The sequence below is a fragment of the Hydra vulgaris genome, chromosome 08, assembly GCF_038396675.1.
Source record: "Hydra vulgaris chromosome 08, alternate assembly HydraT2T_AEP".
Lineage (NCBI taxonomy): Eukaryota > Metazoa > Cnidaria > Hydrozoa > Anthoathecata > Hydridae > Hydra > Hydra vulgaris.
Genome location: NC_088927.1, coordinates 22940471 through 22956333, shown reverse-complemented (window position 1 = coordinate 22956333; position 15863 = coordinate 22940471). Strand labels below are relative to the sequence as shown.

At 27.0% G+C, this 15863-nt stretch overlaps 1 protein-coding gene across 1 annotated transcript in view; it reads left to right on the top strand.

The window, feature by feature from the left end:
• The window catches only part of LOC100209007 (glucose-induced degradation protein 4 homolog), a 28583-nt gene extending 13671 nt beyond the window's left edge, over positions 1-14912 (top strand). The window contains exons 4-7 of the mRNA XM_065803261.1: positions 4766-4798; positions 5017-5118; positions 13127-13257; positions 14484-14912. Of these exons, the coding sequence (XP_065659333.1) occupies positions 4766-4798; positions 5017-5118; positions 13127-13257; positions 14484-14547 (330 nt within the window). The 3' untranslated portion in view covers positions 14548-14912. The remainder of the gene's footprint in view (positions 1-4765; positions 4799-5016; positions 5119-13126; positions 13258-14483) is intronic.
• Positions 14913-15863: the final 951 nt, after the last annotated feature.

The following is a 15863-nucleotide window of genomic DNA, read 5'->3' as shown; positions in this document are numbered from 1 at the left end:
TTATAACAATTTGCTCCCTGAAAACAAAGTACATAGCTTTGCATTGACTAAAATTTTGAAGACCAGATATTTTTCCAGAGTTTGCAAATTGCAATCGCTTAATTCAACCCCTTGATATATACTTATTGCATTAAAATTATACAAATATCAGGCCTTGTTACAAGATTTCGCTGCGTAGCGAAAACGCGTAATGCATTTCTGAGTAACTCAACTCATCAAATATATTTTGCATCGTTAGAAGTTATATTGTGTCACTCGCGTCTTTTCAAGTACCGCATTGTAATTAAAGCTATTTTATTAACGCGTTAAAAATCATACCAACAGTTTGTTTTTTTCTCACTATTACAAAAGTTACAAATAAAATCTAAGTTCTTATTTAAAAAATCATTTTTATTATTTTTTTCAAATATGAACTAAATTTTATTTTGAAAAAAATATTTTTTCATGAAACGTAAAATAATGTTTGTTTATTTTCTTATGATTTTACAGTTGGTTTTTGGTTATTTTATTAACTGTTAATAAATTTTTTCTTATTTAATTTGTGAACTCATTTTAATAATGTTTTTAAACAAGAAAGAGTTTTTTTTGTTGTTTATCAGTTACCGATAAAATATTCGTTATCATAATTTATTTTCATAAATTAAACGAATGTCATTAAAACTTTACGTTATTGAATTAACAATAAACAAAATATCTTATTAATAAAATATTTACATCAAAATAAATCGTGCATTTTTTAAACTATTATGACTAAAAATAAATTTTATATTTGAAAGAAATTTATATATTTAATTCCTTAAGATAAAACTTAAAACACTTAATTTTTTTAACTAATTTTTAACAACAACAAAAAAATTATTTAACAAACTGTTTCTTTAACAAAAAATCTATAAGTTTACAGTTGCGGTTAAATGCTTTTACTTACGACTTTATTTCTTCTGAATAAACGTCACGTTAACGACAATCAAAAGGTAATTTAAATATTCTAAAAGATATAAGTTTTTGCGTAGCGCAAACCTGCTGAACGCGTAGGCAAATCGCCTTTTCGCAAGCAAAATGCGAGCTGCGTAACGCTTCTTAACAAGGCCTGAAATATATTTTACAAACAGATGACAATTTATATTTTTGCTTTCCTCTTCTAAAAAAAAACAAATAAAATGTAGGAAAATCATTCTTTTTAAAGTTTAAAACTGTTTTTTTTTTTTTTGTTTATTTTAATTTCCTATTTTGTTATTTTGCTTTCTTTGTTTTATGAAGCTTTTTCCAGCAACACATATAATGCTTGTTATTGCTACAAATTTTATACTCTTTTATACAAAAGGGAGTTTAGGGGTAGGCTTGGATTTATGTTCCATTTTTTTCATACCCATTTTTCATACCCAACAGTTTTCTGTTTACGTTTGAACTTGCAAATAATTTGCCATCATGAATGCTTCCAGGCCAAACATTCTACATACATAAACTTCCTTAATAATTGCATACTGCTTGAGCATTCATGGAATAATATTGTTTATAACAAAAATAATCCTGAGAGTTTCCAACAGGGCAGACTATTGACTCATGTGTACCATCTATACAACCAAAAGCTTGAATTATGCCAAACTTTGATTCAAACTCAGCGACCCTTGTCTCATTTCGGTTTCTGTTTTTTCGGTAAGGATATATAGATTGGTCCTATATGATAAATAATGTTTTTGCATGTTTGTATAATAATTGAGGAGACTGTATTAACTGCAATCCTAAAACAGTTGGCTGTCATTAATAAAGAGTCAGTATCTTTAAGATAGTATAGAGTAATTGCAAGCTTCTTTTCTGTGGTCAAGTTTGTATTAACAGCTACGGGGTTTTTTATTATTTTTTCTCAACATTTTGTGTTTGAGTTTTTAAAGTCGAAAGTTTTTTTTTCTTAAGGGATTATTAATTATAAGTTTAATATGATATTCATTGTGTAAAACACGTAGAATTATTATATTGTTAATGTGCATCAAATAAGATTGGAAAGCTATTAGATTAGTTGTAGCAAACAGAACTAATTTTTTTAAAACTGTTATTTATATTTTAATAACTGGCACAAATGATTATGTATAAACAAATGTCTTGTAACTTAAAAAATGTCTCGCTTGAGCGAGATGTTTTTTTCCATATGAACGCAAGAAAAAATTCATCCCGTCTAAGCGGGTACCCCGGTTTGGCGTGACAATTTTTATCCTTAAAAACAGCTCCCAAGAATCATTAAAGTTAATACACTCGAAAAGAAGAAAAGTTTTGTTGAGAAGAAAAAAAGACTTTGATCTTTACTTTCTTTTTTTTTTCTAATTATCTTCGCCTCCAACAAGGCTGCAAGCAACCACTAATTAAAGTTGTAAGTTGCTGGAAGAGAAAAGATAAAGATTGTAGAGCAAGATAACGATTGACAGACGACTTAAAAGATTGCAAATTATATGAATCAGGAAAGCAAGATAAAGGAAGCAAATTCCAAAAAAATGATGTTCAATGAAAAAATCTAGATAAATAAGAGTTTTTGGCGCACTTAGGAACAGTCACAGAAAAAGGATGAGACTTAATTGAATGATGAGTAACACGAGAATGAATTTTAGTAGATGGCACAAAAGGCGCTAGCTCTTTAGAGCAGTGCCCATTATAGTATTTGTAGAAAAGAGAAAGAGAAGCAACATTACGACAATGTGATAATGGTTGGGGGTTGGCTGCAAGAGCAGGTCCAATTATGTTTACAATGCGTTTTTGCCCCTTTTAGAAGATCTGCCCCAGATATGGCATCAGTATTCCGTACAAGGCTGGATTTGAGATTTATAGAGATAGAGAATGAAATCCGAAGTAAGAAAGTGTCAAGCTCGATAAAGAGATGCAACCTTAGCAGATGCTAAGTTTGCAACAGATTTGATATGTGGTTTCCAAGAAAGATCGGAAGTAAGAGTTAATCGTAGAAGATGAAGAGTGGATGACTCATCAAGTACATTACCGTTCATAAATATAGAAAGATCTAAATTATTGGGATAATGATTGGCTGAAAAAAATTGAGTTTTATCTGTATTGAAGTTCACCAGCCACTGTGAGCCCCATGCTGGAACAGAAGTGAGATCCTTTTCAAGCTCAAATGCCCCCTCCAAGCAATCAGAGAGTGTTGGCTTCTTATCATGACAAGAATAAATGGTAGTATCATCAGCAAATAATGCCACCTTAGATGTGAGAATATCTGGAAGATCATTCATGTAAATTAAAAAGAGTATAGGGCCAAGGATAGAACCTTGAGGAACCCCTGAAGTTACAGAATAAGAAGAAGAGTGCTGTCCATCGAGATCAACTTTTATACTATGATTGGAAAGGAAGGATTCAATAATCTTAAAGATATTGCCAGATACACCATAAGAAGAAAGCTTATGGAGAAGACCAGCATGTCAAACTTTTTCAAAAGCTTTTAAAATGTCAAGAGCAATGAGCTTAACGTCTTCACTTTTTAGCGAATCAGCTGTAGAATGAGAAGATCAAAATCCATATTGATGATCAGAAAGTAAGTTATTAGATTCAAGATGAGAAATAAAGTGTTTGTTAAATAAAGATTTAAAAACCTTGCTTATGATGGGAAGAAGACTAGTGGAACGGTAGTTCGACAAATCAGATCGCTCTCCAGAATTTTTGAAGATAGGGATAGCAGATGTCGCTTTCCAGCAGACTGGAAAACAAGACTCTGATAAGCAATTTTTGAATAGTTTTGAGTGTAGACGACAGCTCCGGAGAAAACTTCTGCAAGACAATCACAGGTGTGTTGTCCAGGCCACAAGCTGTAGAAGAGTCTAAACAGGAAATCATTTTAGATACAGAAGCTGGAGTGATTCAAATATTAAGCAATGGATCAACCTGTTTGTTGGCAATATCAGGTAGAATGCAACTAGTGGGATTAAGAGATGATATTAATAAAAAGTTTTTAGCAAACAATTCAGCTTTATTTTTAGGTGAGGTGACAAAGTCTGAACCATACAAGAAAAGTGGAATTAAAGGTTTGCCCTTATTATTAATACTATTAAAATTTCTCCAGAAGTCACGAAAGCCTAATTTTTGAGATAAGATACGAGATTTCAATGTTATGTTACTTATGTTTTTATATTAATATAAATTTTATATTATTAAAATGTTTTATTATTATTATAAATTTTACATTATTATAAATTTTATATTATTATAATGTTACTTATGTTTCTATATTATTGAAATGCTTTTAAATAAAATAACAAATCACTGCTAATTATTTTTTTATTTAAAGTATTAATGAATATCTTTTTTTTTTTTAATATTTATTTTATTTATTTAAGTATATCATATATTTTTATATGTAAATTTATATAAACCTATAAGTTTTATATATAAATATAAATATATATATATATATATATATATATATATATATATATATATATATATATATATATATATATATATATATATATATACACATATAAATATATCATATATATTTTTTTTATAGTTATATAAGTATGTATTTTTTATTACAAATGTCTTTAAAATTTAAAGACATTTAATAATAATAATAATAAAAAATACATACTTATATTTTTATATATACTTTATTTAATAAAAAAGTTGTTTCAGCTTTAAAAACTATTGATTTAAATATTTTTTATTTTGTTTACGTTACTGCGAAGAATTGTTAAGAAGTTTTTTTTTATTTTTTTATTTTTTTCAATAAAATGATTGTTCAAGTGTGACATTTGATTTTTTATTTTTTCAGGATGCTGATGAAGATGTTGACAAAAAACATTGGGTAATATATAATATTGTATTATAATATATAATAATGTATTATAATATATAATAATGTACTATAATAATAGAGACAATACATTGGATATGATAATGTTGGAGTAATATTTGCTATCGCTGTTTTTTTTTTTTAATTGATTTCTTATGTTTTACCAAAACTTTAATGATTTTTTATTTCTGATAATTTATTAAATTCTAATTAGCAAATTTTTTTTTCAGGGAAAGTTTGGTCCATTTATTCAATTTGCAAAGAAGTTTAATACTGACAATTTTGATTACGAATATTTGAAAACAATAGACATTGTTTTTATGCGTTGGAAGGTAAAAAAAAATACAATTTACTTATAAGATATGTTATTAAACTAGATGTGTTATTAAAGTGTGTATGTAATTAAAGCCATTTAAGGGACTAATGTAACTGGAGTTTTATTAAAGATAAAATAAAAACATGTTTAAATACATTAAAATTTGTTGGTTTTAACATTAAGATGACCATTTAAAAAAGTTTGTGGCTTATTTTAAATTGTTTATTGCTTATAAATGAAATTAACCAGGAAATATTTTTTCTAATGATTTTATAGATTATTTGAGGTGCAAAGCAAAACCATCTTTAAAACTAGTTAAGGAGCAGAAACGAAAGTGACCTCGTTAAAATTTAATAATGATTATTTATTTTTTGAATCAATAATCACCTTATAAATATTAGTTGTATAAAAAGCTCTTTTTTGATTAGTGTATTAAAAGAATTTTTTTAAGTTTTCAGAAAGTCTACTAAAACTTCATACTTACTAGAAAATTTTCTTATTTGCAATATTTGAAAATTCTTTGGTAAAAAACCTTTTAATCTTTTAGACTTTTATTTTTTAAAAAATACCAAAAAAATATTCTTTAAAAGTAATTTTTACTAGTATTAGCACAATTTAGTTGGCAGAATAAAGCTTTACAATCATCCCAAGTGTCCATAAAATGTAAGATGATTATCATGCTAGAAAAATTGTTGATTGTTATTTTGCTCTGTTTTAATTAATATACTGCTGAGTACTGCTGGTTTACTGTTGGTTTACTGCTGGTGACTCAGCTTGGAAAGTCAGTGGTAATTTTTTGACAAAGGTGTAGATAAGTTTTTGAGATGTTTGAATAAGCTTTTTTTTGGCATCAAGCAAAGCCAAATTTGAGTATGTTCATATCAATGACAAATGACAATGTTTAATCCTTAAAATGTTAGCTCCCTGCCCCAAATATGGGCAAAGGTATTATTTTTATTAAAATTATAAAAAAAACTTATATTCAACAAATTTTTAATTTTATTTAATAATCCATTGGTATTCAATTTTTATAATAAAAATTTTAACTCGATTTGAGTGGAGTTTAAACTTGTAAAGTTTTGATTTGATTTTAAAGATTTGATTTGATTTGAAAAATTTGATTTGTAAAGTTTTGATTTGATTTTAAAGATTTGAGTGGAGTTTAAACTTGTAAAGTTTAAACTCCCCACAAATTGAGTTAAAGTTTACTTGGTCAAAAACCAAAATAGAATAAATTATTAACAAATTTTTTAGTACAAGTATTGTGGACATTATAAAATTGTTAGAGAAAAAATATTTCTTCTACTTACAACACTAATATAATTTTTGTAAAATTTTAGAAGTAATGAATTTTGTTTTCGGTTTTTTCTTAAAAACATGTTGCAAAATGTTTCTGATATATTTAATCTGAAAATTTACTAAAACTCTGTCATCTATGATGATGTCAAGATTTTTTTTATTTTGTAGATTTTTCTTTTCTCTCTATAGATCTGGTAACAATTAAGACTTAGCACCTTTTAGACTAGATGCCTCTACAGTCAAAAGCAAAAAATGCAAAAAAAAATTTAATGTTGCTTAACTACAGGGTACTTATGTAAAAGCCTCTTGTTTTCAAAGTAAGCCATTTTTTTATAATCACTTATTCCTAAAAAGGCTGCAAAGAATATTGTTAAAAAGCAAGAAAATTTATAAAAGGCTTAAAAAACTCTAAATTTTATGAGTTGAACATGAAGACTGGAAAAAGTTACAAAGCATTGATGTTCAAGTAAATAATTTAGATATCTAGTTTTTTTCCTTTTATTTATCAAAATAAAAGTGTTGAGAGTATGAAGGAACAGGGGTTAGTTGGGAAACATCTGAGAAGACATAAAGTAGAGGATTCAGCAAGAGTGTTTCATTAACATAAAAATATCAACCACATTGCGATAATTATTTGCAGTAAACAACAGGGTTTTACTTAAATTAAAGTTCACCAGCCATTTTAGTCCCCAAACAGTCACTTAAGGGAGATTACACATAAGTTTAGTTGCTTGTTCTAAGCGATCAAAAAGTGATCCCTTTTTGTCATGACTGGTCATGTCATATGATTGTGTCATGAGCAAATAGATGTAAGTTTGCCTTAGATGTAAGTTTGTCAAGAAGATCATTTATATAGATGAGAAACATTACAGAATCAAGGATAGAGTCTCGTGGTACCCCAAATATTGCTGGAAAAGAAGAAGAGTGTTGGAATTTCAGTATTACTTTAATACTGCAGTTAGAAACAAATTATTCATTTTTTATTTTTTTATTTTTACCAGATACACCATATAAAGTCCAGCATTTCAAACTTTATGGAAAGCCTTTGATATGTCAATATCAATAGCCCATGTCTTGCATAATGTACTGTACTTGCAAAGTAAAACCTTTCTATTATAATCATTAGTAAATAAAAATGCAAAAACTTAAAGACCTTGTTAATAACAGGAAGAAGACTGATTGGATCATAGTTAGAAGGGTCATTTTCCAACAAGCAGGAAAACAAGAATCAATTAAACACTTGTTAAATAGTTCAGAGAGTATTGAAGGGAAATGTGGAGAACATCTTTGTAAGATATGAGAGGAACGTTGTCCTAACCATTAGCTGTAGATGAGTTCAAGAAAGAAAGAAATTTAGCAACACAATTGACTTAAGCATCAGAATTTGTAACGATTTAAATATCTAACGATTGATTAACCTGTTTCTCTAGAATGAGAGTAAAAAAATAGTATAATCAGTAATAAAATCAAATTCATTATATTGATAAGATATTGAAAGATATTGATAAGGCTTGCGTTAACACTGCAGAGTGGGCCAGGTGGTGGACAAAACCTAAAAAATAAATATGTATTCAAATATTTATTATATTTAAAACTATATAATAAAACATTTCTAATACTCTCATTTAAAATTTTGAAAATTGTTTCGAGTATAATAGTATTTTTTAAAACCACAAAAATCAGTTGCAGTTTCATGTATAATGAAAAAAAAATTTAAAAAAAAAAAGTGTGAAATTTTTATTTTTTAAGTATAGCTATAGTAAACAGTAACTTTTAAAATTTTATGAGCTTATGGGATTAGTTTATATGTTTAAACTATTTAACAGTAAAGCTTTGCAAAAAAAAAAAAAAATTATCAGATCAGCTTTCATAATACACTTAAAATCTGGCTTTAAAAAAATTGAGGCACAAAAAGTGTCACATAATTTAGGAAACCTACGAGGACCTTTATTAAATATGTGAGCTAGTAAATGTAATATGTATACAACCTGTTTGAACTGTATACATTGCCCCTAACTTCCCCTTTTGGGTTACTTTAACATTTTAAAATAACTTGTAACTTAAGTTATTTGTTTGAAATCAACTTTTTTTTCTCGTAAACAAAAATACATGTTGTTTTGTTTGTTATTTAATTCAATACAAATTGCACTGTTTACCTAACAATTTTTTTGTTTTTTGTTCAGTAATAATATAGAAATTGGTAACATTCACGAACTTATTTGACACAATAAACAAATTCCTAATGATATACCATTCTTTTCATCGAAATTAACTGTTCTAGTTTCTGCAGATATTAAACTAGAGGATTCTGAAAAACAAAAAGAGTGTGAAATATAAAGAGTGAAAAACTTAATAAAATTGTAATGTAAAAAGTTGATAGCTCCAAACAATGATAATACTCATTTTGAGAGAAGTAATAAAAATTGGTTAGCTCAAGATTTTCAATACACCTATGGTGCATTAAATGCTACATCATCAGTTAATGAAGTTTGGAAACCATGTTGCTCTTTTGAAAAAGCTTGTAACAGAACAAAAAGAATAAGAAATAAATAAGAATAAAAAGCTTAACAATGTTATTAATATTTTGTTTAACCATAAATTATTTCATGCAACAAAATTGAAACTAAGAACTGAGTTTAAGTGCAAAACTGGCACTAAAATTTCTGAGATTTGAAATAAAAACTCCTTTAAACCTGCTTAGATATATTCACCTGATGAAGCTTTAGCATTGATTATTAATAATGATATATCAAAATCAACATACCAGCTTCTAAGAAATAGTGCTGAAAAAGCAGCTGCCACATATATCCTTTATATAATGGTATAAGATCTTCAAAAGCTAAATGCTATACCAAGAATATTTAAATAGGTGGCTCTTCAGTACAAATACTGCTAAAAGATCTTCTAAAACACACTCTTAAAAAGCTATGTAGTATACGAACTACTGTGCTAATCATAATGCTAAGGAATTAACTAAACTGACGTTTAGATGCAAGGCTGGTTTTAATGGTGCTACAGGATATAGTGTTTACAAACAGGTAAGTTAAAATAAAAATAGTGACGAATGAAGAGTGCCTGTTGATTTTTTGCATAGTACCTTTTGAGTTCAATAGACTTAATAATAATAAAAATGTTGTAATATTATTCATCTAGAATGTGCGGCCAATTGATTAAAAATTAAAAGAATACATTATTATATATAGAGATGATAAATAATCTACAGACTTATTCAAAACGTTGTGGATATATAATAATATCAATAATAGAGTTTCAAATCTATATATTTATATTTTTGTATATATTTCTATATATTTATCTATATATTTCAAATCTATTATATAATAATATTGATAATAGAGCTTCAAATCTAGTGGTAAATTTTTGTTTTTTTGGAAGTTTGCATTTTTATTTTCAAAGTTTGGTGCATCAATTTTTTTTTTAGGTTTATTCCACCAAAGAGTTTGTTACTCAGTTCCACGATTTTAAGAAGTTATAGGATTTGAAATCAAAAAATTATAAATCCTTTATAAATTAAAAATTATTTAACAAACTTTACAAAACTTTAAAAAGTTTTTAAAGTTTTATAAAGTTTGTAAAATATTTTTTAGTATTAACAACTATTTAACTAAAATTTATGATAAAACTAAATATATCTTAATACAGAGTAATTCTTTGGACATATAAAGGGTTTTAGTAAAAAAAAAGATCAAAATAATTTTGTCCACCATATGTCAAATATCCGGCCCACTGTGCACTGTTAAAAATATTTAGAATATTTGTTCTCAAAAGAGTTGTAAAAAAAAATATGAAAAAAGTGAACAAAATTTTTATGATTAGAAGTAACAGCCAGAAGGAGATTATGCAATAATAAGGCACAATTATTAGTGTTGAGAAGAAAGACATCAACTTAAGGACAATTATAAAGTAATTGCCAAAGAAATCCTAATTAGCTTCGTTGTAATAGTAATGTAAGTGCAATGGTAAGGTGAATTTGATGAAGTTTGAGATAAAAATTTTAGTGAGATCATAGCATGGTCTGTACCATCCAAAGGAAAACAAGGAATAACTGGACAATAGCTAGGGACAAAGACAAAACACAAATTATGGACTGAAGTTAACTGACTAGAGCTGTTTGGAAAATAAGTCAAAAATAAACAAAGTTAACTGCCTGAGTAAAATGTTTGGGAATACAAAAGTTACGAACTTTGCAGCCAGCAAGGTCAGTGGTACGAAAGTCTAACCAATCAGTGTGATGAGCATTCAGTTCACCAATAGCAACAATATTGACTGACAGATAAAGAGAAAGGGTTTAGTCAATTTACTTAGAAATAACATTGAAAAAAAAGCAGTTTAAAAAAAAGAAAGAGAAAAATTATAAATGATGAAAAAGGTGATAGAGTGAAGAGGTGCTAAGCAGATGCTCATTAAAGAATGGTCAAAGGAATTAAACCTAATTTCTTGACAAATATTGATTTCGTACCTCAGATTATGTCCAGGCTAAGCATTTGAATTTTGGAGTCTTAGTAACTCAAGGGTTATTTACAATCAAACTGAGATCAAAAGTTGAAATTCAAATTAGTTTAACAAAGAGCAAGTAAATCAAGTGAATTTTGCTAGAGGTAGAGGTAAAGGTAAGATTACACAGACAAAAAGTTGTTTCCAAGACTACAAATATTTTAAAAATAGGTTGAAACAATTAGGTGGTGGTGATGGCTTTTTACTATTTTTAGGTACTTTATATAGTATATAAGTACAACCCTCAGAATTGGGGTTGGCATTCGGCAATGCCGACCTGAAAGTGTTTGAGGTCGGCAAAAAATTGCCGACCTCAAACACTCAGATTTCTACGTTTTATGGTAACCTCTTTATATCAAGTTTTTTTGCCAACCTAATGCCGACCTCTAACAGTTTGAGATCAGCAATTTATTGCCGACCTTATTTTTCCTAATTCCGAGGGTTGTAAGTAGTATTGCACCCTAAGCAATTAGCTGTGATAGTTGCCTCACTCTTGAAAATAAACCCTAAGTTGTAACAAAGGGCTCCTGATATAGTCTTGACAATGCTACAAGAAACACTTTTACGCAGGTTTACATCTACACCAATCTAATAGAATTGTGGAGAATTGCCAAATGAAAAAAGGAGTACGGAGTAAACATTCGTGAGAAATTTTCCCAAATGAGATTATTATTGGAAAAGACCTTCAGAAAATGGATTTAAGACCTTTTAATTCATATGTGAATCTAAATTTAATTTTGGTATTTTTTAATAGTGAGATCAGAAGTAAAAAGTTAAAAAAGTTATTTGGTAGCAGCAATTTTTATTGCTAAAAATATTTGCATAAAGCTTGTAAAAAGTAGAATGTTAATTATGCACTTAATTGTGATGCCATTGACATAAATACAGAATATATATGCAGCCTTAGGAATTAAGAAAAATGAGGTTAACAATAATTTGCCAATCTTAATCTGTTAGAGGTCAGCATCAGGTCGGCAAAAAATATTTGATACTAATGGTGTCTGCCAGATCAGGGAAAACAGGGAAAAGTCAGGGAATTCAGATATATGCAAACAAAATCAGGGGATTATCAGGGAAATTAAGTTAAATTTTAAAAAAATCAGTAAGAAATCAGGGAAAATGGCTCTTCATCAAACTTACATAACTTAAATAAGTTGTATATGATTCACATAATATAAAAATTTATTTGGCAGATAGTTTTATGAATTTCTCTTGATACATTTAATATTCTATTATTGTTTATATTTTTGCATTTGAAGAGGATTTTTCTAAACGAATCTGGGTCAATTTTTGTGAAGTTGAGTTTGGGTAACTTTAAATTAAATAAGGAAAACAGGTAGAAGGTCAGGGAAAAGTCAGGGAAATCCACCTTGGCATAATATTGGCAGACACCCTGAAAGGTTTTACCACTAAACATAAAACAATGTTGGCTATTGCCGAATTTAATTGCCGACCCTAATTCCGAGGGCTGAATATGTGAGGATTATTTCTAGTCTTTTTGTTACTTATTGAACAGCAATAAATTTTTTTTATATACAAAGAACAAATGTCGGTAGTCACAAAGATCTTGTATAAAATATTTATTTCCTCTTAACTGTTAAATACGATTTTACTAATTTTATATGAATCGGTGAATATTAAAAGGGCAAAAGTCCAATAATGTAAACTTTTGGGAAATTAAATAAAGCTGTATTTTCCCCCGCAGTAAATCTTGTTAATTGTTCAATAATTTTTTTTTAGAGGTGAAAAAAAATTCGCCTCTTCAAAAAAAAAATATTAATTAAAAAAAATTTACTACGGGGGAAAATGCAGTTTTTTTTAATTTCCCGAAAGTTTACATAGTTGGACTTCCCCTCCTTTAACATTCACTGATTCATATAAAAAATTTTATTGTTTGCGCAATTTTTTATTGTTTATATTTTTTAATGTTATGATTATTTAATGATATATCACAAAAATTTTAAAATAACGCATATAAAATTATCTAAATAGTTTAAGAAAAAAAATAACTAAATTCGAACTTTGCTTTTAAAGTTATTTAACATTTAAAACACAAAATCGTCTAATTTTTGGCCTTTATATGCAATCTATTCGGCTATGCATTAAGTAGACCATGGTTCAACAGTTTTAAAACAGGATGTCTAATATGTTCTAATTTTTTTGCAGTCGTTTTCTGATTTTAAAATTACCTTGTTTAATATCACCTTTAGGAACGGTTCCTATTACCAGACCACAAGATAACAGACATTGATGGTGCTTCGTTTGCTGGATTTTATTACATTTGTTTTCAAAAATCAACCGCAACTATAGAAGGGTTTTACTACCACAGAAACTCTGAAATGTAAGTTGTGCTTATAAAACTAGTTTGTCTTTTGTTAGCTGGTATCTTAGTTATTTTTCTCTCTTTATCATATATAATATATATATAAAAATCCGGAGATAACGACATAGATTATATCTATGTCATAATATCCAGATTTTTTTTTATCTTTTTGTGTTGTAATTGCCAGTCAGCCAACTTGTATTATAGCAGTTGTAACGTTATTACTATACTAATAAAGGTAATGTCGTAATCTTGTTATAATAAAACTGCAGTGTGGAGATAAAAAAAATTGAATTTAAAATACTAAAAAGCATCTGTTGGCTTTGTTAGCTGTTTTCATAATTGTTTTATTTTAATTAAATTTAAATTAAAACAATTCAATTCGAAACTATTGTCTCCTATAATTTTATTTTTAACATGTATCAACATGTTTCTTACTATAATATAAACTATCTGATTTTAAATGTCTTTGGTAAGAAAAGAGGCATGAACTTCCTAGTTAAATGCTCTTTCACGGTGCTCTGCGATAAGACCCTTAAGTCATCTTATTGCTCCGAAATTAAAATAAATAAATAAATCCAATATAAAAAATTTATAGTATATGTTTACTAAAAAGTGAAATTTATATTGGATTGATTTGCTGATGGATTTAAAATATATATATTGTAAAAGATACGAATGAACTTTGAGATATGTTAATTTAAAATTGTTGTTTATTTGGTGTTGAGATTTAATGGAGCATATAAAAGATTGAGGCTTTTTTTTATTTATCATGGCATCTGTTTTTTTGACTTGATGTAAACCTTGAACAATTTTTCAAACAGAAAAGCGTAATTTATTAGATCGCAGTTGTGTAGCAACGTTTGTCGTTAAAAGCGTTCAGTTGTAGTGAAATATTTTTAATAACAATTAAATGCAGTATATGTTTTTGTTATTAAAAAGTAACTTTGTTAGTTTTTGGATTTTAGTTGCACCCTATAAAAGGTTATTAGGAATGTTATAGCCGCTAGTTGTAAAGCCTAAGCATAGTTAAGGAGAATAAGAAAGTTAAGGTTAAAAATCATGAGCAAGGTCATAGCCAAATTACAAAAATAAAGTTATATAGTTGAAGAAATTTAGTTATAATATATAGCTATAAGTAAAAATAAAGTTATATAGTTGAAGAAATTTAGTTACAATATGTGGCTAATAATATGATAGTAAAAGTCATTTTTAGTTTTATATGAAACTCTTTTTTTTTTTAGGTTTCAATCGCTAACACTAGTTCACGTTACCGACAATGCGCCATCGACTTTTGAATTTAGGTGACAGGTCTACTAATGCAATCTACGAAATTTTATTATTTTGTGTTTTACTGTTTTAAACAGTTATCAGCAGAACAATTAGAATAAATAAATAAAATTGGTAGGAGATGGTTGTTTGGAGAGTTTTACATTGATACCTGTTTAAAATATGATATGAATTTAAAAGTTTTAAAAACCTAAAATTAATCGACAATTTTTACTGTGAATCAATTCAGTTTGAATGCAAAAGCTTAAAGTTTTATTTTTATTTCGACTTGTGCTTTTAACCATAGAAAAACTTTTATTTATTGTTAATTTATTAATGCTAATGGTTTTGGACTGTTTGTATTTGTATATAATAGAATAAATTTTATCTAGCTATTCTCCTAATATATATCTTCAGTTTTACGCTTTTTGAGTATTCGTATCACAACTATTATTGTTGTTGTAATCAATTGTACTGTTATTATTATTATTCGAGATGAAAAAAGAAATTAATTACGGCGAAAAATAATTTTCATTTTTTCTTTATCATGAAAACTGTCTCTTAAATTTGGTATTTTAAACAGAATTGGATAAAAAAAAATATGACAACATGCGCGCATACACACACACGTGTGTGCGTATATATATATATATATATATATATATATATATATATATATATATATATACACATACATACATATATATATATATACATATATATATATATACATATATATATAAATACATATATATATATATATACATATATATATAAATACATATATATATATATATATATATATATATATATATATATATATATATATATATATATATATACATATATATATATATATATATATATATATATATATATATATATAAATATATATATATATATATATATATAAATATGTATACATATTTATAAATTTTAAATTTCGTAGAAAAGTATGGTAAATTACAAAACTTATGACCATGCAAATTTTTGATTTTCAAACTTTTATATATTCAATATATATATATGTGTATATATATATATATATATATATATATATATATATATATATATATATATATATATATTGTGCGGCCGTGGCGTAGTGGTTAGAACGCTTGCTTTATAAGCGGGAGACCCAGGTTCGAAACGAGCTCTGGACATATTTTTCGCGTCACGGTAAGGAAGGAGGCGTGAACTTCCTGGTTAAATGCACTTCCGCGGTGCTCTGTGACAAGACCGTTAGGACTTCTTGGGGCACCTAAAATAAAATAAAAAATAAATAATATAGATATGTATATGTATGTATATATGTATATTTATATATATATATATATATATATATATATATATAT